General features: G+C 44.4%; 1 protein-coding gene across 3 annotated transcripts in view; it reads right to left on the bottom strand.

Moving 5' to 3' along the window:
* Nucleotides 1–25576, bottom strand: part of SH3BP5 (SH3 domain binding protein 5) — a 40965-nt gene that overhangs the window by 1954 nt on the left and 13435 nt on the right. For 2 of the 3 annotated variants that reach the window (XM_021385990.1, XM_021385992.1), the window contains 4 exons: nt 12737–12901; nt 4577–4707; nt 2139–2181; nt 1178–1397 (listed from right to left, as the gene is read on the bottom strand). In XM_021385990.1, the coding sequence (XP_021241665.1) occupies nt 1178–1397; nt 2139–2181; nt 4577–4707; nt 12737–12901 (559 nt within the window). Of the gene's footprint in view, nt 1–1177; nt 1398–2138; nt 2182–4576; nt 4708–12736; nt 12902–14300; nt 14564–25576 lie in introns of those variants that run through there. The other variant, XM_021385991.1, reaches the window with a different exon arrangement.

The raw sequence follows: 25576 nt of genomic DNA, 5'->3' as shown, positions 1-25576 counted from the left end.
CTTTACCCAGCGTTTCACACATGGATCAGTCCTGTTTCCAGAAAAAAAACCTCTGAGGAGCAGCACACCTGCCAGCAATGCCCTGGTCCTTAGAGATCTTTACCATCCCCTGCTGCCCCAAACCAGCTGGCCTTGTCTGCTTTGGGCCTTCCGCACACAGCTTAGGGCAGGGCCTGCTCCTCTGCGCCTGCCTTGGCCAGCAGCATCCTGACACCAACACAGACTTGTGAATATTTAAGACACTCATTAGACGGCAGACAGCTCTAGGGGCAGACTGCTTCACCATTCTCTCTCCACTTCTGCAGTTACAGTCCAACAGAACTCCCAAGATTTCTCTCTGGATGGATCGCTGAGCAATGATGTTTTAAAAAGCCCCACCCACACATATTGCTCTCCCTGCTCATGGTTGCTCCTACCTGAATTCTAATTCAGCAAACCAACTCCAGCTGCCGGCAACAGCTTTTCATTAATGGAAGTTCACTTTTGTACTACATGTAGGGTGTCAATCTGGCTAAAAATAAACACGTTCACAGGATGGGACCTGTGACCCGAATACCTTCTGCACTCAAGTCCCACTGGGCTCAGAAGGTTTCCTATGTACAGCAGTGCGTGCACACCCAGAATGTGCGCCAGCATCAGAGCGGTCTGAAGAAGCCCCCTAAACAGCAAGACATTTACAGAGACCTGAGGTCGTTTGCAGTTCTGCCTCCTCAGCATTCCTGCTGCTGTCAGAGTGGCTCAGAATCGACATGAAAGAGCGGCTTTAACTACAGCTAATGTATTGCCATCTGAGCTTCCATACCACACAGCAGCGTGTACTGGGGCCAAAACACTCTTGTCTGGCAGTGTTCTACTGAACTCCAACAGACTGAAACTAAGACTGAAAAGGGCCTCAGTGCAAGCTCCCCACACTGCAACACATTCCTTTCCATATAGCACTGTGCAAATAACAGGAGGGAACAGCAGATGCATTTTAACTCATATCCCCTCCCCTTGAAAACCAGCTATTGAAGGATATAATAAACTCCTGCAATAACCAGAAATATCACAAATTAGCCAGTCCCATGACAGGCACTGAGCTTCAAGCTGCAGAATATACGATGTCTTCATCTCAGTATTTCCTCTCTATCCCACAGCCCTTGGGATATTCCTAGGCAAAGGAATGCTCTGTACTCACATGAAACAGCGTCCAACTCCGGTTTGCTGGCTGACAGGTCTTCCACAGAGGTGTTGCTCCCTTCAGCACCCACACCACATCCTCGAGGCCCCATGGCAGTGGATCGTCTCCTCTCATGAATCTCGTCTGAGATCATCTCCAGATTTTTCAAGGCAGTCTTATACTCTCCTTTCGCCAGGGAGAGTTTTGCCTGCAGGTCATCCACTGTTTTCTTCAGTTGCTAATGTTAAAGACAGGTGTTAGAGGTGCTTTCACTAGGAACAACACGAACACACAGCATGCAGTTCATTGTGTGACCCCCTGGCAGGTCCTGCTGAGCTGTCACCCCACTGAAGCCATGGCTGATGGCATAGAACACCACACCCCATGCCCTCCAGCACTAGCCCCTGTACTGAGCTCCGGGGTACCCAGCTCCCCATTTCTTTCCTCCACTGTAACTAAGCAGAGGCCACACGAAGCAGAAGTGACTCAAATGGAGACTGTATGGGGTAATCCACACTGATTCTTGCATTTGAATTTTTAGCTTTATCAGCTCCAAGACTTAGAGCTGCATTAGGATCACCATCCCGTGCACAACTGCTGCATCCAGCCCTGGGCTGCTATGTCCCACTGTGCCGAAGCACAGCTACACGCTGCTGCACCACACACACACAGAGATGCCAAAAAAGCTTTGGCAGCATATCCAGCTGCATGACAGCCCCATTCTCCCAAAGCCTAAACTCACATCTGAGTGATGTTTGAGTACTACGAGCAATTTGAACTTACTGCGCACGAGGAAACAAGGCCTCTCAGTCTTTTATCTTTAAAGCGTGCTTAGCAAATTGCTCACGATAAGAGGTTTGGAACCAAATTGGCTTTGTACAGAAACAGTCAACAGTTATTCTGATAGCACGTTCCACGTAATTTCAATGTTTACCACAAGCAGTAAAGAGCCTCAGGGCAAAGTGAACTCTGCACTTACCTCTAGCTGGACGTAGTACTTTGCCTTGAGTTCAAAATAAGGTCTGTGGAAAAAACAAAGAACAATTGTTTACAGCCATTAGGACTAAATGCAGGGAACTCGAGTGGGAGTTGCTCTCTTTATAGCATTAACAGAGCTACTTTGTGTTTCAGTGCAACCCTGAGAGACCTCTATTTAGATGATGGAACACCTACAGGTGCTCTCCACCTCTCCTTTTTTTCCCCACTCAAACACATTTATTTCTCCTGGGTCTTTTGACCTAAATACAAACTGCAACATTCCAGTTATTGGAGTTGATGATACAATTCCCTCAGGCCCAGAAACAACGTTCAGCCCACCGTACATGCATCCTCAGAGCATCCAGGAGCCAAGAGCAGTCTCCCCTGCTGCAAGTCCTTCTGCAGCTGCATTTTGGACCGTGCACCAGAACATAACAGTGTGAATCGATAGCTTTCCTATCCTATAGGGTTTTATGGGCTGAATTCTACACACAGTCACAGACAAAATAACCTATTTCCATTTCTCTGTGGTTAGGATACTTCACAGCTCCTACTTTTAATCCAGCTGGGAGGGAACAGCCAGGCTTGGATCCTGACCTCCCACCAGCTTCCATATGCCTGGGGGAAAGATCTCTTTCGTAGCAGCAACCAGCACACGTGGCATTGCGGGGTCACTCAAAGCTTTCTAAGCAGATGACGGAAGAGGGAAAGGCACTCTGCCCAAGTCACCAGAGCAGAAAGTGACTTCCAAAAAGCTGGCTAACACAGGAGAGCTCATTACCCTGCAGCTTAGTGGCACTGAGCCATAAGACTGGGCATATGTTAAGAACACACAGCCGTATGTACATCCCTAGCTTGCAAGCAAGGGCCCAGAAACAAAATTAAAAGCAAAACAATCCTGTAATCATCCACTTGTCAGTCTTACAGGGCAAATCATCCAAATGACTTTCCTTTGGGCCGTCCCAGTCTTACTTTAGAACAGTAATGCTTTAAGCATCGTAATCCTGACCGAAGCACGCAGCAAACACAAATCATTGTTTGCATGGAAAGCAGCACTTCCTGCACATCTGCTGACCGAGGGATTTGAGGGGAAGAGACTGGACAAGGAGGTTCTACAGTGCCCCAGAATTACAGCCAACCTCCTGCAGCAGCCAGCGAAGGGGCAGAGCAGCCCGCTGTTATCAGCTCCCTCCTGCAAAGCAGCAGCACACTAGTTTTAACACAAGCAGTCACAAATTCAATGGCCTCAAATCCCAGTTTACATAGGCCCCTGACAGCCAAACAACTTCTCAGATATTGCTCTCATCTACAGGAAACAAGCTGAAAGAGGGTAGATTTAAGTTAGATGCAAGGAAAAAATATTTTGCAGTGAGAGTGGTGAGGCACTGACACACGTTGCCCAGCGATGTGGTTGATGCCCCATCCCTGCAGACTTTCAAGGCAAGGCTGGATCAGGCCCTGGGCAACCTGATCTAGCTGTGGTGTCCCTGTTCATGGCAGGGGAGTTGGACTAGATGGCCTGCAGAGGTCCCTTCCAACTCTAAGGATTCTATGAATCTATCATTTAGCGATCTGACAATGTTTTTGCCCAGGCCCTGAGCAGTGCCAGACAAACAGTACGCAGCTCATTCTATGAAGGCACACTGCTATACTGTTTTAGCAAACATGCCTGGATCTTCCCCGAGAAGTGCTAAACCTTTCCCAAACTGAGCAAACGCCAATCAAAACAGGCTTTTAGTTGACCAATTTCCCGATAAAATCATTTTTAGATGGAGGGATTAAAAGCTAAACGCAACAAGCAGATTGTTTAGACAAGCTGCAGTCTGGAAATACAAGGAAAGGCTGTGAAATAGAAAGAGGATTAAGAATTGGTTGTCAGCAGGGCCAAAATTTTAAATAGGTTCTGAGAAAAAGCTGTTCTATTTCTCTCCAACCGAGAGAAACTGCTCATCAAATGCACACACATTTATTAGTGATACTGCTCAGCTATGCTCCCCGAAGCATTTCTTTCCCCAAGAACAGCTCTCACACAGCTTTGCTAAGGCAGTGCTAGGAAGTAAACAAGTCTGATGTACAGCACGCTGCCCTGATGCAGTCTCACACCTTTCAGGTTTCTGTCATTTGCTTTGTCATCTTCCTAACTAAATATAAGAATTAAACGGCAAAAAAAATCCAAAGCTGCAAAACCACCACACAGAGCTTTGCAGCTCTGTAGGCAGCATCTCTGCAAAATCCCATATGCCTGGCTCTCAAGTCACACATCACAAAATGTTTCAGCACACTGGAATACAACTAAGAACATGCCCAGGAAACTTTTCTAGTACAATTTGTGCTGTAAAGGACGGCACACTTTGACAAGTTTCCAAAATCCCACAGAATCACTACTATGTCCTACGAAGAGGCTTGACCATTAAACTGATCTCCAAGTATGAAACCTACTTTGATTTATTGATGGCTCTTTTCAATTTCTTCTCCAGCTGCTTCATCCTCCCCATGGCGGCATTGTATTTGGCTGCAGTCTCCTTGTGAACCAACTCACTTCTCGTCTTGGTTTGCTCCGCCTCCATGACCTGCAAGAAGGAAAATACAGGTTGAGGGGCAAAACCCAAGCATCCATTTCTTAGCATTTTTGTTAACAGTATATCCACAGTCTCTCAAATTTGGAGAGGGCTGAATACCAGAGGGGTGAGAGGACTGCATGCAGTTCAGCCCGTCCTCTCTACCTGAAGTGCCAGCCACCAGAAAGCAGCCCATCCAATGAGACCCATTAAGACTGGAAAGACCACTAAGACCATCTAAGTCCAACCATCAAGCCATCACCACCATACCACTAAACCACGCCACTCAGCACCACATCTGCCCTTTTCTTGAGCACCTCCAGGGATGGTGACTCCACCACCTCCCCAGGCAGCTTGGTTTGCAGGAGGCTAGGAAGCTGCCTTTCCTCTTAAAAGAGCTGGCCAGCCTCAAATCATGGCTTCAACATCAAAAATGGTTTGGGTCATGAATTGCCCCCCCCTATAATGCAGGTGGAGGACAATACGCTGATGAACAGCCCTCTAGAGGGCAGACAGATGCCTAAGGCACAGCAGTCCTATCAGCTGCCCTGCTGACATCCTATAGACATGTTTTCCCAGTAATTCTGCCCAGGGTACTTTTATTTTGCAGACTTGAGCTGGCTGAGGTGTCAGAAAATCTGTTTTCTTTAATACACTGGCAGACAGGATCCAGCAAGAGACAGAACTGATTTGTTTAAAAGAATAGAAGCGGTGACACCTCTCCCTTGGTCTGGCAGTAAGCAGGCAGTTTTCAGCATCCCTTCTTTCAACCCTGAATGTATTCACACAAAAAAGGAAGGCAAGATTTATTTTCTCAAGTAGCGAGCTTTTTAGTATTTCAGCTGTGAAAATACTTCAAGCACATTTCCTCCAGCTGGCTTCCACCATCAGCACATCATCTGTGCTCTCAGATGCATGGAGAGGTAAAAAAGTATATATATACACATGTATCAAGGTATCTTTAGCTTGAATAACCTTACCCACAAAGCTCTCAGTTCCTGGAAGTATCAGCCCTCAGGCCAAACTTACCAGGGAAAAAAAGAACGCAGTCAGCTTTTACTTGCATGGTATGGCCCTCTGCTCAGAAAAACTGTGTGCAGTCCTTTCTGACACCTAAATAATTCAAGTGTGAAACCACTATGGGCCAAAGCTGCACTGCATCTGCATCAGCTGGAAGGTCCTGCTGCCACAGCTGGAGGCCACAGTTGCTCCCCTGCACTCACCACTTGTTATTAAACAAAAGTTGCTATCTATGAACTAAGAGAAAGAAGTTTCCAAAGGCTCTCCTGATTACATATAGAAGATACTCTACTCCAACAACCTTCAACTGCATCACATATGAATAAGGCATCCACATTTGAAGTTGAAAAATAAGAAATAAATCAGGTTGATAGCACTGTCCCCTGCATCTCAAAAACAAGCTACAGCCTCTCATCTTGAAGGCTCAGAAAGCAAGGTTGATGCAAAGACTTTCCCTGGTGAAATACGTCAGCCAAGGCTGGTTTTAGCGTGGAACTGTCATAAATTAAAATGCAGTCTCCAAAGACTGCACAGAACCTGGTTTGCTCCTTTGTAGTGTGCAAGGCAACTGCAATTTAAAAATGCTGGAAGATACAAAATAATAGAGCAGCTGAAATGTGCCCATTTTTAATTACATGTCAATCCCTGCCATACATTCTTGGGGTGAAATTAGCATGGGATCAACCACTTCAGCACTATCAGTACCAGGGCCTTCTCACAGGCTAGGTGTTCTGTTTCTTGTTGACTTTGCACATCTTTTGTATCAAACATCAGAAAAATGCATCATCCTGCAAAACAGGGATTTGGGATGACAGATTGTAAACACCTCAAACTATCTGACAAAATACAGAACTTGCAGCCAGCTATCTAAGCCCACATTTGTTACCCTTTCTGGAAAGGAAAAGGTTGTATACTTCACCCTCCTGGGAAATCAGCAATGGGAGGCAAGCTTCTCCTCCTGCTGCGTGGTTCTCCAATGGGCATGCTACCATACTGCTCACATTACTGCAAGTGCTCCACCTGAGGGAGTACAGCTCAACGTGCACTCCAGGGTACAAGGTTGTTCCACGTCGGTGTCACCACAGAGAGCTGCTTGCTGTCAGCATGTATTTAAACCTTTCACTTAAGCAAGAAGAAACAAAAAGATCATCTGCTCCTTCACAAAAGCCAAATAGCCCCTAAATGCAGAACCTGTCTGCCAGGGCACGTGGATAGAAACAGACCTGCAAACCATGTGGCTTGCTTTACATCCTGGAGGTTCTACACAAGGCAAGTTAGTGAAAACTCTCAGCTTTTTTCAAAAGGTCTTAGTACAGGGTAGATAAGGTTTGTGTGTGGGAAAAGCATCTCTTATTAGATCCAATAACACCACCGGGGAAAAAAAGCATTCTTACATTGACTCAAACAAGCTGTTGGTCACACTGTCTGAATAAGCTTCTGTCTAGTGTAAGACACTGTGCTTCTACCAACGAACCTTGCCAAGGCCATCACAGATGCGAGAGCATCACTTACAAAAATGCAGAGACAAGAGTGAGGATGACATCTGTTCCAACTGAGACTTCTCTTGACACCTCTCTCCTCTCAACATCCTTGCTACCATTCATACTTGGGAGAGGGGAAACACACTCATAAAAACACACAGAGCTGATGAACTTCCAGCACGCTCACACATCCACCAGACACTTTGGGTGGCCCTGTGTGGAGCCAGGAGTTGGACTTGATGGTTCTAATGGGTCCCTTCCAACTCGGAATACTCCATGATTCATCAGCAGATGGCCACACCAGGCAGGAGTCATCCTCCCAAGGTAGCCCAGGCAGCAAGATGCAGCTATTGGAAAATAAAACCAAAAAATACCAACACAGGTATCAACTGCTCTTTCCTCCTCTACCCTCTATTTCCAACCCAGATGCCTGGGAAAGGAAGGTCAGTACAGAATATATACATTTAGCAAAGAGGCCTGCACAAGTGGCTTTGTTCCTCTCAGCCAATAAATACTTATGACCTGAAGTCAAAGATGGACTTCAGGAAAATTTCAGCAGTAACAGCTGCAAAAGAAACATTTATCAGTGAAATTTAGCAAACCTGATCATCTGAGCCAGAGAATTACTCTGGACATCTGCTTCTTTCTCTAAAAATTAAATGGGTGACTCTTCTAGAAGAAGAAATGGAAATAAAAGAGGTAAGACAGACAATGCAACACCGGTAAACCAGAAGGACAGAATCAGCAACACGAGGGATACGATACTAGAGGGGAACAATGTAGTGAAAGGATGGAGAGATTAGGACAGAGAAGGTTGCGGGTATTCCTGTTGTTTATTTCATAGCTTTCTTCCCCCTTTTTCTCCAAGTGGTTCTATCTGCAGGAAATCTCTCCTTTCCACATCATGAAAGCACCCACGCATTTTACACCAACAGATGGTACTTCACGGTGTAATATCAAAGGGAGCTTTGCAAGCCAAATTAAAGCAAGAGGGAGCATGCCTCCTCCCTCCTCGCTTCCCCCTCACCCTTTCCTTTTTAAAATGTCTAATGATCAAGAGCCAAAACATGTCTTCTCCCTGCCAGAATTTATGAACTGAACACATCTCAGGAAAGACTGTAAAAGCAGAGTCTTTTAAAGACTGCAGATTGCATTGGCAATTAGAAATTAGCAATTTTTCATGCAGGATCTTCCTTTCTGCTCCAATTTGTCTCAAATTTCAGATAACATTCTGTCAGCGCTCTCCTTTTGAACACATTTACGTACAAGGATGATTTTCTACAGGATTATAAATGCCAAGATCTCTGCCCCTCATCTCTCCTTTCATTGGCCCTGTGCCACCAACTACAGCATCATAACTCCAGGTACCCGCAGACAGGGAAAACTTCCACATCCAAAACATTTTCCCCATGTTTTAAAGACAAACTGAAATTGCCCAAAACACTGGTAAGCTAATGTCTAACAGTGAATACGTCCTCTCCAGGAAGTTTAAAAGCTCATCAGCTGGGGAGCTGGAGTTGTTCAGTCTTGAGAAGTCTCCAGGGAGACCTTATAGCGGCTTTACAGTACTTGAGGAGAGCTAACAAGCAGGAAGGAGACAGACTTTTTACACAGGCAGATAGTAAGAGGATAAGTGGGAACAGATTTAAACTAAATGAGGGGAGATTTAGATTAGAGGTTAGGAAAAAAATCTTGACTCAAGGGAGGCAACGCATTGGAAGAAGCTGCCCAGAGAAGCTGTGGGTGCACCATCCCTGGAGGCGCTCAAGGACAGGTTGGATGGGGCCCTGGGCAGCCTGATCCGGTGGGTGGCAGCCCTGCCCACGGCAGGGGTTGGAAATGGTGGGCTATAAGCTCCCTTCCAACCCAAACCACTCTATGATTTTATGATCAAACCTGCCTACATGCAAGATAGGTGACTATGACAGCCAACAGAGAATTCATTTTACAATGAACACCCTCAACTGGTCATGTGAATTGTTCAAGACACCATCAACACACTGATCAGACAAGTGGAAGTTCAGTGGCAACTAACTCGGATGTACAAAGTAAGGTTCTAGACACCTACAACTGATGAGCTAAATCCCAGCCTAAGTGTCACTATATCCATCCCAGATCTTTTGAGAAACGCAATTCTAGAAAAAACACAGGACTTTACCCGAAAAACATACACCAGGTTAAGAACTGAGGTGGGTAAAGAAGCTGCCTGACTTGCAGGATCGCTTCACAGCCCTGTGCTGCTCTGTGCTCAGCACACAGCTCAAGCACAGACATTAAAAGGGATTAGCTGCATCTTCCCAGGCAGGCTGGCATCTTGCTCCTATTTAAACAGCAGGCTCTCTTTGCTTTCTTTGGAAACCTAGCTCAGAATGCAAGGTGCAAAAAATACCGACTGACACCCTGTACTCCCTGTACCTACTCATGCTGGTAGTCTGCTCCACAAATAGATGCATCTTCCACATGCTATGCTTCTGACCCATCCAGGACAGGAAGAACTTCTGTAACACTTGCGTTTCTAATCAGTTTACACAGATGATTTTTCTATTTCAGTGGCTACAAAAGGCTTGTTTACATTATCCTGTTATATTGGCACATTAAAAATAAGCAGTTCTAGCAGCTTTTCAAACCATGAAGAAATCAAATGGCAGTTACACCGTGCAGCCCTTAGCTCCATCTCCTCTCAGCCAGGGTCTGCAAATAGCATTTCCCAGTTGGTACTTCGCAGTCCAAGTCTTTGTCTGCATCCATTAGGTTAAGTGCAAAAGCAACCTGGATGTATTCCCATACAAGTCTATACAAATAGAGATGCATCTCATTTGTTCTCTTGCCTACCCCTTTTCCTTATGTCCTCTGCACTGTTTGTCAGCTACCAAGCTGCTTCAGGGCTCAGATTTGTTCCAAATTTGGGATTAATTCAATAGGGGCTGCTACTGCTGCCTGAGAATAACGAATAAGAACACTCTACTCTTGCCTGACAATTCCACCAACATAGAAACAAATGAATTAGTAACTCACTTCTGACATTTGGCCCAGAGATGTTTTTCTGCACTTGAGTCATTGCTGTACAAGGCACACTGCAAGATTATGGGTGTAATTTACAAGTACAGGCAAAAAAAAAGCAAACTCAAAAAAGAGCAGCGCAACTAGATTGCAAGAAGCTTCCCCAAGAGCGATTTTCTATGTGGAAACAGAGTGATGGGTTGACGGTCAGACTAGATAATCTTAGTGGTCTTTTTCCAACCTTAATGATCCTAAGATTGTGAATTCTGAATTCTTTTTAAACCTCAAGCCTTCACCCTTAGTAAACGTTATTCACCATTAGCAATTTCTAATGTCATTAACAGTTCGCAATCTGAGTTAACAAGAACACCAACAGCCAAGAAGAATCTTTGATCTATTAGATCTCATCTGCCAACCTCTTTTTCATTCATAGCTTGGTAGGGAATGATGGCATTTCCTGCTCCTCAAACTCCCCCTGGTTATTTTGTTTACCTCAGAGAACCCTAAGAACCTCAGTAATTGCATGCACTGAAATGAAGACCATATTCATACTGCTCTTAAAGAAGACTAAAACTCAGACAGTATTCCAAACAAACTAATGCCAGGTCTTTTCAATCATGACTTTTTTAACCTTTGTTGGCTCTGGCCCTAGCCTTGAGATCCCCAGAAGAGCTAATGAAAATCAGGAGACAAACTTGCAAGTACTTCTTTCAAAATATGCTGTATCCTGGAAAGGCACAGATATGTGCTTGCTGGGATCTGAATTTACCCAGACTATTTTCAGCACCAGAAAGAGTAGGGTAACACACTTTCCATCCAGTAAGTCCTCAGCTGCTCTATACAAATCAATCTGTGCCTAGGAGATTTTACATCTGCAGTGAATAAATACAAGGCTCCTATGTACTGTTCAGCTGCAGCCATCAGAGATGTCACGGCTTCAGTCAGCCCTCTGACAAGGAGATATTTTGCACTCAGTGACAATACGTGTGAACACCAGCAGCTCCACCAGACACTGTGAGAAGTCCTCTTCTGCTCTAAGTCACTAAGTCTGCAAATCTCAAGCATACTTCTCTTGGCTGCAGGCCGTCTGAGAACAGTTAAGGGTTACAGAAGGACACAGGGATTCCCCAAGAATATCCAAGGAAAGGAGGAATCCATCTGAACTCTGAAAATTCCTAGCATTTCCTCCCTCATGCCTGCTAGAGGGAGGCTGCTTATCCATGGTTGCTCTCAATCTCCACCACTATTTCAGCAACTCCTTAGAAGCTTCTAGTTCTTTCTCATCTATCTACTCTGAGAATAAAAAATTGTGTATGCATTTCTGGACTTCTCTCATATCAAACCAGGATTAACAACCAAGGAAAAAAATGACAGCTGTTGGTGTCATGGCACACGCATTGCAAAGTTGGGTTTCACTTCAGAAACGCAGAGGTTACCAGATCTGCAAATACTTAATGACAGTAACACCAACTATGCCCTGGAGGATTTCTGTGCATTCTTGGATATTCATGTTTTAGTATATACCGGGTTTTCCATCTCTCCCCTATATAGCCAACATCCTTTTTGTTCTCTGTTTCATCATCTGGCAGCTGGTTTCAGAATTCAGCCCGAAATAGTGGCTTTCTTATAACTGAGAAGCTTCTGTGACAGAACAGAGCTACTGCATGGAGGACTGCAAGACAATGCCAGCATTGTATAGCATGCTCCCCACACTTAGAATAGCAAGTTCAGCTTCACCGACATATTGGGGGAACTCTGACAGAACAAAGGTTTTTAACTTAGATTTTTGATTCTTTCATGTTAAAAAAACACACCACTTTTCTGCATTTTTAGCAGATAAGGAAAAAAAGAGACAATGCAAATGACAGGCAAATTCTTGACAGCTGCTAAAACAAGTACTGCCTTTCACTGTTAGTGCATCTTTTCTGTAGATTTAGAAAGACCTTACCAAGAAGGTAAGATCCTGTCTAAATTTGAAAGTTAATTCACGTCAGAAGTGTGCAAACTTAAAATGCAACACACATTCTTGAGTAATTCTACATGCAGATACACACTCCACAAGAAAGTGCCTTGCTGAAACTAACATCATGCTGAGAACAGGTTACACTAAATTGGAACACGTCCCTAGTACTCCCGAGTCAGAGTTTCCACAACACATGCACTCAGGAACAGCCATCCCTATGCAATTACGCCTTCCCAATGCAATTACTTTGCAGAGCTTCGAATGCAGATATGCCTGAAGATGCTGTTTACCCCTATAATACAAAAGGTGATTTTTATTTTATGTTTTTAAACTAGAACCACTCCTCTAACTACTAGCAAAGTCAGATAGAGAGCTATAGTTTGTCCCAGCAGGAGCCCATGGCCCATATCATTTAACCTCAGGCATCATAGTTTTCTGTAGATTCATTTCCTACACGTCATATGTCTGGACCAACACAAAAAATGTGGTCCTTCACAAACTCGCATCATATCTCAAAGAAGAAAACAGAACGTGGACAAGACAGGCAATGGGGCAAGCAGCTTTGTGTTTCTATTACCCTCTGCGTAGCATGGTTGAGCATCTCTTGCCAGGCAGAGTCAAACTGACGTTTGTCATCCTCCAGCAGCCTCTGCTCAGCAAGTGAAATGGTCTCCTTGGCAGCACGCAGCACTTCAGTCGCCCTCTGAAAATCCTGAGTCGCCCTCTGAGCTTCCAGCTGTGCCTAAAAAAGGAGAAATCAGGATTAGAGACAAAGGAATGCTCAGGCATGTTCAGGAGATCTACCACACTAATCCCAGGACTTTAGAAACACCTACTCCAGCATTACTGTTTCCCAGCTGTTTGCCTAGAACTGACACATATTTCCTCACTGCAATAAACACTGCTAAGACAGCAGTTTCCACCCAAACAGGTAATTTGGAAGGAACTGTCTCATGATGTTTGCAGTCAAAACTGCAGAGCTCATGGCCTAGAAGTAAGCACCCAGCTGAGAGATTAATACCTGATGCTGTAGGTTTAATCGCTGAGAAACAAAAGAAAAAAAATGCAATAGCAAACTTGTAGCATGTCACAAATGCACTGAGAACGGCACTCCCTCAGTTTAGTCAGGGTAGATTTTTATCTGGTGCACCATTAATCACGCCAAGGAAACGTTTTGGAGTTATTACATTGCTGTAAAGCATACACAACTTTTCCAAGAAGGTGGCAGCTAGTTCGCTGCATCTTCTCCTTTGCTACTGCTAGGACACAGCTGGTACAGCAAGTCCCCACTGCAGAGACAAGGGCAACCCAGGGAATTGGTAAGGGACATAAAACACAGACGCAGGCCCTGTTGTGTCCTCTGTAAACTGCTGTTTTATTTCAGCAAAATAACCCCAAGTTTGAGCCTGAAGGAAGAGCTTTAAAGGGGATGCATAAAAGCAGTGGAGAACAGCACCTTCTGGTGAATAAGCGTTCTTGCTGTGAGAGCAAAGACTCCTCCACAACAATGCACAACATACTCAATGAAGCCCTTCAAATGTAAGCTTCATGTTCAACTAATTGAACACTGAGCTTGGTGAAGACTGCTATCGTTTACACTTCAACGATTTATTTTTTTTTTTAAACCAACTGGGAATTACCAAGTTTATACCTATGGGAAACATCTCTGATCTGACACCAGTGACAGAACAAAATAATGACTAAACCTTGATACGCCATGACACACAGAGAAGGAAGCTGAGGCTGAAACAGAGGAAGGGACTATTGCACAAAGAATAAAAACTTGAAGATGAAATCTTTTACAAACAAAGGAAGAGATTTCATTGTGAAGAAATGGTGGTCACTTGGGAAATAGCCAAATCCCCTGCTACAAAAAGGGAAATAAGTAGAACATGCTTCTCCAAGCCAACGGCAGGCTACACATCCTCAACACCAATGACATCAAATACCTTCACACGAGAGACACCACAGTTACTTGTAAAGGTAATTAAAAAAAGCCTTCCTTCCCTCCCTGATCTCACGGCAGGGCGGAGATGGGCACCAAGTTTAAACACAAGTCTCAAAAGGAAATAAAAGCATGCTACGTTTCCCTCACAATGCCCCGAAATAGCAGCAAGCTCTTCTTACATCCTTCCCCTTACCACACAGAGAGGTATTTTGCCCCACAGTAACCATAGAAAAATGAGTTATGTGTCAGAGGTCCTTCAGCTATTAGGTGTGGAAGGAAATCCAAGTTGTTACAGTCTCCTCCCGACCGAGGTCCTTGCTGCATTTCCTCCTGAAGTGGCTGCTGCTGTTTTCCACAGGCAAGAAATTCCTCCAGTCGTGCCCCTTGCTGGTTCACCACCTTATCTAAAGCTTTCATTAAGAGACAGAACATTCAAGCTTTTAGTTCCATGCAGCTCTGCACATCCCAAAGCGGAGCGGTGCTTAGCACCAACTCACGTCATCCCAGTGCAAATTTGCTAAACCAACCACGCATGGCATTTCCTCACCACTCCAGTCAGCAGTTGCCGGCTTCATATCAATGCATTTAACCAACGCTCAGTACACCAGGTTAAAGAATGGATCGTTTAGCCATTAATCTGAACCATGGTACACATCAAGAACATAAAAACCTTCTGAAGATCTTTAAATGAGACTCAACCAAAGCTTTCAACTAAGGGCAAAGAAGCAGCCTAAACCTAAGCCCTCAAAATATCCTCTACTGAATACTCTGAAAATTCACAGTAGTTTGAGCTAGGATGTTAAGAAATGAAATAAAACACAAGATTCCAGTAACAACCTGCCCCAAGCGTGACAGAACAGTGCTGAGGACACAGGGAAGAAGTGTGCCGGAACAGGGCTGATATTCACACCAGATTACACAGGAGGGACCCAGATCCCAGTGCCTCCCATGCAATGAAGCCACTGAAGCCCAGTCCCAGCTCAGGCCTCAGCTTTGCAGCTTTCCCACTGCAGGAGAGGGCCTGCCCGCACTAGGAATTCCCAGCAAACACAGGAAAACAGATGGGTGACCCATTCCCAGCTCAGGTAGAACCACACCAGCAAGTCTGCTTTCGAAACTCCACTAAAAGCAATCCCAGGGGCATTTGGAAGTACAGTTTTCTCACCATAACTGCATCAGTACTTGGAAGTTTCTGTTGGCACAGATACCCAGGTCAGGGATCAACACATCTAAGCCAGCAAAGAGTCCACTGAGCATTAGGAGCTGAGTTTCTAAATCCCCAAGGAAAATGGCACTTCGTGGAAACGCAAGTTTCCACGAAACGCACAACTGACTGCACAGCAAGAAAGTGTTCTTTGCGGTAAGCAAACCAGATGCTAAGTTTACAGTTCAGCTGGACTTCTAGTTGCTTGGTATCTCCAGTACCTTGATTTGTAGGGCACTGAAGAGCTAAGGATGGGAACAGGCAGGTCCATTCTAACCACCGCTCTTGCACGCCCCAGAACTGCGTGGGTAAATGGAAAGCTCAGACAAAAGCAGATGTAAACACTTTCAGCTGTATTTCTTGAATGCTAATCAACAAAGGCAGTTTGAAAAACACTGTTCTGGAATGCAAAATGTTCTTTGATCTAAGCAAAAGCATTAGTCCAAATAATTTTGCTTCACCAGTCTACAATCTTCTTTTAAACAACCTATTAAGAGCCTGGCAAAGAGAAAAGCTAAATGCTAGGGTAAAGAAAGGTCCATTAGGCATTAGAGAAACATCAACAGGTCTGTGGTTTTGCCAATGTGAAAAAGGATACCCAAGTACTTTTAAGTTAGCACGGTTACTCAATAATTAGCCTTCATTTAGAACTCCCTGCAGCAGGTACAAGTTGTTCTGCAATGTTACCAGCAGATTCCTCTCACGCTCTCAGCCTCAAGCCTACGAGTCATTTGGTTTGATTGAAGAAGTCACAGCCATGATCCTCCTTTGCTTTTAAAACCACAGACGAAAGGAGCTCACACTTCCAACCAGCCTTCCAACATCGTGACTAAAACCCCAAGAGGGTTCCTAATTACAAGCTATTAATGTATTGCTGTAATAAGCTCCCTCTTGGGAGACAGAAGCTGTGATCTCACAGGCAATTCCCCATCTCTTCTGCATAGGGCCTTGCTCAGCAGGGAGCCATGCTCAACAGCAGTTCCTGTTTTAGCTAAATCAGATAGTGATGGAGACAAAAAAGCAGGGCTGTGGCATGGATGCCAAAAAAACCCCACCACCTTTTAAAATATAGTCATTCTTCTGGAACTGGCAGCAACGTACAGACATTCCGAGCTAGCACTGGCACATCAGCGTGTCCACTTTCAAAGCAGAAAACCCTGTACTGTTCTCTTTAATTACAAAATACAGTATTCTGTTCAGCCCACATAGCCTTTATTGCCTCAATCCCCATTTGTAGTCAGAGCTCTTGCTCAATCAGTTAACAGAGGACTTTTTCCATGCCACAGCACATAGCTTGAATTTTCTGTTTCAACATCGATCAAGATATATATTCCCCCTCCTCACTCCATCTAACTTTCTGTTGCTGCCCATGTGGTTACACAGGACTGACTGCTACCAGCCAGCCTCCGGAGGACCAGATCACAAGTAAAACATAAATGCGTGAGAAAAACACCACCAACACAACTGGCAAATTTCCCATTCGAAAACGTGCTCAAAGAAGGTGAGTTCTTTCACAAATCAGAACAGGTTCACCAGCCTTATTCAAAATGAGAAGCCATCTCATCACTTGCTGCCAAGGTCCTGACAACCGCTTTATTTCAGCATTTCTGTGCATGGTCAATAAAAGATATCACAATTTTTTCTATACAATTATGTTCCCTTCACACTCCAACTTATATTTGCTGCTCAGAACAAGGCATCAGTGAATCACGTACTGGCCCAAGACCTTTACTCTTAGAGGCTCTTGTCTCTTAATGTGAAACCAACGCCTCTCTCACTCATTGTTCTTTAAAACAATGGTTTAATTGCCACCATTAAAACTGACTTGCTTGCTATAAAACAGATAATGACGAACTGGCTTCCAGTCCTGCTCTTCAGAAGGAAGTAATTTTCAGATATTTCCATTCTCGCTTGCTCTCATTCATGTAATGATACCCCATGGTGAATGGGTGTGTAAAGTACAACAGTGAACAGACTTTCAAGTAGGAACTCTCCTTCACTGATTGCTTCCCAGAGTTGCTAGACCCTATTTTAGCAGGGCAGCACATCCTTGGTGATCACTCTAATCCCAGAAGCTGCACTGCCTCCAGGATTCTCCACAAACCTCTCACAAGGATGAGGACAACAGGATCACTCCTCCTCCAACACGACATCCCTGCCTTGCCCACCACCGCACCAAGCGCAGTAATTCAGAAACCACAAGGTGAAGGCATACATGCTCAACGCAGCAGAGTAAGTGCCACTAAGTGCTGATAGAGCTGCCAGATCATGGGAGGTCATCACCTCCCCCTACTCAGCTTTGGTGTGGTCAAAAACCGAACACGACATCCAGCTTCAGGGCCTCCAGTTCAAGATGAATGCCAAGACATTGCTCAGTCCAGCAAAGGTCTATCAAAATGGTCAGAGTCTATCACATACCTACAAAGAACGCTGAAGAACAGGGGTTGGCCTCTTCCCCGCTCATATAAACTAAGAAGTGAACAAATTAGCTGCCAGCTGAAATTTGAAGGGGAGTTGCAAAGAGTCGAACAAATACTTCTCAACAGCAGTGTGCAGTATAACATGGAGCAACAAATTGTGGCTTGGAGGTTCAGGTTGCACACTGAACATAATTTTTTTTCTACTAGAAGGGAAGCATGACTCTTAGTCAGGTCACCCAGAGAGGTTATAAATCTGTCTCTAGTGGTTTTCAAGACTTGGCACAGCCACGGCTGATGTAATCCAGCGATGGTGACAGTTCTGCTTTGAGGAGGAGGTAGGATCAGATGACCTCCAGAGGTCTTGTACAACAGCACTTCTAGCAAACACTGCAATTTCTTTCCTACAGTTTGTCACACACACACACACAAAAAGCCAACACAAAGAACACATTTACAAAAGTTTACACTGATGTTGAATGTTCTCCTAAATTCTCAGGCCCACGCACACATTTTCTTTTAATAACTAGAATAGCAACATGACTGGGGGGCTTCTAAAAAAAAACGCCATGACTTCCACTCCCCTCTCCCCACAAAAAAACTCTGAGCCAAACCAGAACCGAGAGTTAGTAAAGCTAGAAACCCTTTCTTGTTGTAGGCTATGTACAGATGCTTATAAACAACTTACAAAATCCGAAGCCTCTGGAGCGACCTCATTTTGGCAGATCTGAGGCATTTTGTGAACTATGTAGTAATCTGTGATGACTGTCTGCATTACTGACAGAAAATGCAGTCTCTCAAGAGTCTGAAACACCCCTGAATTCCTTAAGCTGTTTATTGAAAAGCTATAAAACTACACGGGTTAGAATTTGCTTTTTCAATAGTAGATTTGAAGAATTTTATTTGGGTGGAGGAAGGCAAGAGGTAAGGGGAGGGAGGAAATAAGTCTTGCTAAAGCTTTTTGCAGCAAAACCCATTTCCTCCCTGCCACATAATTAATGAAATGTCTGTGGAATACGACAACCAGATGTCACTTAGTCTCTGCTGTCAATCAGGTGTCTTGTTCTTGTGCTGGGCTTTTTTGTCCCACTTATGCAACCCACTCTTCTTCTTCTAACAGCTTAATTTCAGCTTAGTTACAGAACTGATCAGACTTCTGGCTCTGGTTGTTTTCCTGGTAAACCTGTAGACTATAAAAAGGCCCAGGAAATCTGAGTAGACCTACGAAGCATGTTCTGAGACATCTAGCTCTGTGCTAAAGTTAGGTGATAAGTTTGGCACCCCAAGACAGGATCACAAGCCATATTCCAAGAAATAAGAGGTTCAGGGCATAACCAGCCACTCACTTTGTTAGCAATTCTGTTGGCAGCGTACACATAGTTGGTCTCAAAGACAGAATCCTACCTCCCTTTGGAGCTATGAAGGGAAAGAAAAAAGGAAATATCACAATATCAAGCCTTTTGGCTTTTCCTCCTTTTTCAAGACATTACTGCAAGAAGCTGGCCTGCCTGCAGTTACCTACCCTAGTTAACGAGTCTATGGCACCAGAACATGCTAAGTTGTTCATGCCAATATCACCCAGACACAGCTTTCTTGGGCACTCATCGCCATCTGCTTGTTAGCTGTGCAAGATTTAAAGCTGCTGCCTTCTGGTAGATGGGACCGCAGAACACATCTAGGTTTTTATCTCCAATGTAAATCACTTTATTAAGAGAGGAAAAACACAAGGCAGCCCTCCTCGCAACATTCACCTGCACCAAGGGCTTAGGCAATGACTCAGTGAGCCCAGGGTTTACAGCTGGTCTCCAGGTATACAGACACTGCATGCTCATCTGCACCTGGCAGCAGTCTTCTCTGCTGAAATTAAATAGCGAAGCAAGGAATAAACTCCCACAAATACACGCTGCTAGATTTACACAGCCTGCCTTCATGGATTTTGCCAATCATCCATTGTAGTCCATGTTCAGTGGACACAACAGATATATGCAGGAGAAACACTGCACTGTTGTTTCACCTAATTGCCACCAAAGCAGTAAATGTTTGTAGGAATTTCCAGAGAGTTGGCAAAAGACTGGCAGCCTGCTTGAAGCAACACACCTTGTGCATGCACAGCTCCCAGTGTAAGCAAGGAGAAGACACACGGGCAAGAGTTTCACTGAAGCAAGGGGCTGCTCTGGACTTGCTCTTCCCCTCCTTAGAAAGCGTCACACAGCCCAGCCTCTGTGGCAGGGGTGCTACTGGGAGGCCCAGGCTGATCCCGTATATCTTCGGCAGAGTACAAGGTGCTCAGAGAACTCCTTAGGGGTCCATGGAACATTCTTAAGGGTCCTGTTGAAGATAATACACCTATTGACCCTTCAAAATTTCTCCTAGTGGAATTAAATACATCCCCATAGCACCAACGAATAACAGGCCTGCTTGGCTTCAGGGGAAAAGTTGTGAATGATGACCCGGACACATGAAGGGCTAAGACCGTTCCTTGAAGGAAGAAAACTGGGTAGCAGGAGGTACAGAATATCAATTTCCCCGTCACAGCACTAAAATCCTCCCATAAGAACAAACCCTCAGCACCTTCACTAACTGAAAAACAAGCATGAGAAGCAGATACAGCTGAACAAGACAGATACTGCTTCCAAACCTTCCAGTGACATTTGTCTTCTAACAGAAGGACTGCAAGTTGGCTGCAATTAAGAGAGACATTTCTTACAGAAACTGGGACAATACAGAGCCATTCTCACACAGGCTACAGAGCAATTAGGCTCTACAGATAATATTTCTCAGCAAGGACAAACTCAAACTCATACCAGTTTACTAGAAGTCCTAATGAAACACAACCAGAAGGCAGTAAACAACAACCATATTAGATTTGTTCTGGCAGCAACTCCTAACATAAGCATTTATGATTTCATAATAAACTCCCACCTATTTAAGCTGCTGTATATAATAAAGATCGGGGTGACTGAACAACTTCCCAAAGCTGGAAGACTTGTGCTGCCTTCCAACAGCCACTGCTGAGCAGTTAACATGCAAAACAGGTATGAAGGATACCAGCCTGACCTCACATCACCCATCTCAAATGTTGGCTTCTATTTTTAACAGATGAGCATGTCTGTGGCTTGCAGTCTCTTCAAATAGTCATTAGTAATAGCCATAAAAGACTGGCAGGGAAGGAGGTGCGAGAAAACAAAGCAGGGGAATCTTTCCTTTGAATTACCAGCAGGTATCTGACACAGAAGCAAAACCTTCTTGCCCTAGCCCTCTCCCTGTTACTTCAGAGAAGACAGGACACTTCTACACCAACTTACCCACCCCAGTATTTCATTAGTCCAGACCTACTTGCACAATGCTTAAATTTCACAACAGAAAAAGCGCAAGAAAAGCCATTCTTGAAGAGCAGGAAAATAATTAGCTCACTGTATCATTGGCAACTACTGGAGAGGAGGTTGTACAGCCAGCTGGCTTTGTATTGCTGCCATCCAGAATAGCTAAGGACTCTTGGATGCTTTGGAGAAGATGGAACAAAAGACACACACAAATTATTTTTTTCATCTCATCTATGGAGAAATTCATCAAAACACTTTGATGGAAGAACAGCATTTTCTTCTGCTTCTGGAAAGAAGCACAGGAGGGGAAAGAATCTTTAATTTATAGCCCTCCAAGGCACATCTTCCAATAACAATGATAAAACCAATCACAGTTTCTGCATCAGCAGCTAATACAAATATTCATCCATCAACAGAAGAGCGTGCTCAAATAAAACAAAGATGCAGGATGTATAATATCAACCCAGAACAACCAGACCTCTGCAACGAGGCATAGGAAGGACAGACAGATGCAGGAAGCCCAACTTTTAGAGGGGACAATTGTGTGCAGAGAATTTATCAGCACATGTATTTCAGCAACAGAATGGCTAAAAATTAGTCTCTACATCCAAAAGGTGACAAGAACGTGGCACCTGCAGTAAAACCACCTGCAAATACTATCTAGTCTGCAGGAATCATAAGTAACAGAGCACAAAATATGAATCAGGTAAGGATCTGTGAAAGTTTTTTTTCAGTGTGAGGGTAGCAGCCGCTCATGTTCCCAAACACGAGGCAGATTTGCAGCTGCCCAGGATTGAAATGGCAGAAACCTGCCTGTCACTCTGACCTACTGTCCTGCATTAGCAGGGCTGATGGGAAGGCAAACACTTAGGGAAGCTTTCCTTCGCAGATCTCATCTTTGGAATAACCTTCCAAAACCCATCAGGCAACATCTGTTACCATCTTGGCAGTTTGAAGGCACTGTTTGAGACCCTTGAATGCCACACTGCTCAATCAGAACACAACCCTAAGACTGAGGACTTAAAGTAAACAAATAAAAGCACTGATAACTCAGCTGGGCAAACTCCAACTGGCTGACCCAGGTTACATCTCTCTTATCTCATTTTCCAGCTTCCTAGGCATATTCACAACTTTGGAAAACACAACAGAGCCATAAATGCAGCTTTTGCAGGTTTTTAGCTTTCAGGTGGACACACCAAGCACAATGCCATCCAGCAGCAGTGAAACACTGATCCATACATACTCAAATACAGGGCAGCAACTCCCACATGCTACTCACAGGGTTTTGATCACAGTTGCACCAACACAGCATGAGAGCACAAATCACTCCCACAAATCAGGAGTGTGGCAAAACATTTTCTTTGTTTAACCCAAAGTGCATCCTGCTTTAGTAATAGTTTACGAAACTCAATGGATTCTATGGTTCAAGTCCAGGAAATGACTCCTCTCCCCCAACAATAACAGTAATAAAATGTCTGATCCCCTTGCTTGGCTTATTTCCTCTTCAGATGGGCACCCGGTCCCACAGCCAGCCACATGCCCTGTGGAAAGATGAATATACTGAAAATGCCCTGGGGATCACAGCAATGGGAACTGCACAGTTCACAGGAGGACTAACATCACATTGACACAGTTTCCCCAGGATCTCATGACGTGTTTCATAAAAAAAAAAAGGAAAGAGTCAGTGAGAAGAAGGCAGGTTTAGGTCTAGAGCAAGTCCACAGGGAACAGCAAAGGAAAAAGAACTCGCACAACTTCTTGGGCCATCAAGTACAACTCTATGCTTCATCCCTCAAGGCCTTATTTCTTGCATAGCCCAAACATTTTTTTCTCCTTACCACTTCCTTACTGTGCTGAGCTCCTCAACTACCCACAAGGCAAGTTCCATGTCTCCTTTTCCTCTGCAGCATCCCAGCCATTGCAGTCCCCTAAAGTTGTTCAAGTTCAGGTTGGATGGGACTTTGGGCAACCTGGTCTAGTAGGAGAAGTTCCTGCCAATGGCAATGGGTTTGGGATCAGGTGGTCTTTAAAGTCCCTCCTACCCAAACCACACTATGGTTCAGTTCTACCAGCTTAGGACAGAATACTGCAACTGGCCAAAGGAGTGACATCCAAACAGAGTACCTTCTGCTGGCTACAACAACAGCAACACAGCTGCAAATGCTCTTAGAAGCCTTTACAATTACTGGCTCTGTGTTAACATGGATAGTCTCTTGATAAAAAAGGCACTTCTGCACACGCCACCTTCTACTGCTTTCTCCCTGCTCGAGATGAACAAACAGTAAGAAAGACCAGAACTGACAGTCCATTAGCAGTAGCACTGCACAGAGCAGCAATAATGCAGCCCTACAGTCATAGAAAGCAGGCACATGCTTCGGGTGTTCCATTTTTTTTCCTCAAACGCTTGGAAGGATTTGTAGAAGGTTTGTCATAGTCAATTTTCAAGTCTCTGTATGCTTGCTTTGAAAATTTGAATCCACCACACAAATTTTTGGTTTCTGAACAGTTAACCAGAAACACTTCTTCAGCCAGGAAGGGTCAGTTGCTTGTCTCACTGTAACCGCGCCAATAATTTTGCTTTTTACAACTACTTCATGGCAAGCTGCCAAGCAGGAATTCAAGTTTGTCACAGTTCTGCTGACATTTTCATTTTTGCTTCTCTAATTCCCCTTCTCTCCATCTTTTTTTGCCAAGATAAGCTTACTAGATAACACAAACCAATCTTAACTCCTTGTTGTCTTAAACACAAGCAACTGGTCTTTAGCTCAAAAAGTAGCCATAAGGAATCTCTTCTCAACCTCACCTCCAAAACACCAGTGGATAGAACACCTAGGAATCAGAGGGGAAGACCAGGACATCCACCGCTGCTGGATCTGGAACTGGGAGCTGTCACTCACACCCAGAGCTGTCCCCTTGTTTGCAGCCAAGCAAGCTGGTACTGTGATCCAATTAGCTCTCTTTCACTGAGCAGATTTGGATGGGAAACTTGAGTGCTTCAGGAAACACTAGGAAGACAACACTTTCCAATTCCTAATTAATTTTAAGGGTGTGATTGGCAGTTTTGAACCTCCAAGTTATGTTTACGTAAAAAGCCTTCATCTCCAGAGCTAAGCAACTCACCATCTGTAGAACCATACTGCTTTCAGACATCTCAAGCTGAACACCTAGAAACTGAGATTCAGTGGCCACTTTGGAAATATTTGTTCACTTATAGGGACTGCAATCTCCTGCACAGAACAGTATCATCAGTTAAGGAAGAGCCTTCCAACAAGGTAAGTGTGCTCTTACCTGCTTACACCCTTCCCACCTTCACCATCAAGTGGCTAAATTACTCTTCAGCTCCTGTTCTGCAAGATTGCTGCAGCTACTTCTCATCCTAATTCACTTTGGATGAAAGATTTGTAGAATCACTCACCGCCGGATTCAGCTGACAACTTTTCAATGGCCAAGCAACCAAAGATGAGATGCCTATACTCTGCATCCAAGGAACAGGGATGCACTTTAGAAGGCTTCTCGCATGCACCTGCCTCTCACCCCTAACTAGAGCCAGTAAGGGCTCAAATGATTACCTTAGACAAGACTCTAAACCTTTCAGTAGGTATAGCTGATCAAGGTGACTCCTAAGTACCCACCTTGGTCTACTGGTGTCCTCCACAAACTTGTGATCCTGCCAGTCAAATCCAACCAAAATCATATTTGAAAGAGGAAATGATTGCTCAGTGGTAACTAGGTCCCCTGAGGTTTTGTGAAGACAGGCTGAATAGAGACCCAAGGTATGAGTATCTGAAAGCTCACCCTTAATAATTCTTCACCCTGCCAGCTGACTTTTCAAACTGATGTGTCAATCCAGTATAAAATATTACAAGACAGAAGGGGTACTAGTGAGGTGAGGAGAAGGTGCTGGACTACAAAGAGCTGTTGAGAGAAGGAAATCTGTCCCTGCTGAGCACAATTTATTTGTCCATCAAAAGTATTTAATCTTTGGTACACCCAGCCTGCAGCAGGGAAGACACCATTGTACATACTGATTCCAGCACATTTTTTCCAAGCTTTTTGTGATAGAAGAGTTCTTTTTTAAGAAAGTACACCAACAACATGAAAAGCAGAACTAGCTGTAAAGCAGAATCAGTGCAGGTGACCCAAGAGGGATGAAAACCACATATATACTTCAGTGTATCACTGCTCTCTGAACATCTGTTACAGATAGATCCCTGAATGAGAGAAACATATAGGTATGACCTAGCATTGATCCTTCACCTCTTTTCAACTGAATCAGGTTTTCCAATACCCTTTTAAAAAAAGCTAGACAGAGCAGGGAGTGCGGGGAATATCACAAAGCATAACTACGTCCCTCCCAAACAGACTCAGTACTAAAGCTGAGAGATGTATCTGCACCTACTCCCACGGGAGCCAGTACTGGGGACTAAAACATAACTTCTCACTTTGCAAAACGAGCTTAGTACCAGGAGATAAGGCTTCCTTAAAAGCAACACTCCCAAGGCTTTCATTCTGACTAGGGTCACTA

Source organism: Numida meleagris, chromosome 2 (assembly GCF_002078875.1).
Source record: "Numida meleagris isolate 19003 breed g44 Domestic line chromosome 2, NumMel1.0, whole genome shotgun sequence".
Classification (NCBI taxonomy): domain Eukaryota; kingdom Metazoa; phylum Chordata; class Aves; order Galliformes; family Numididae; genus Numida; species Numida meleagris.
This window is presented reverse-complemented; position numbering and strand designations above follow the sequence as displayed.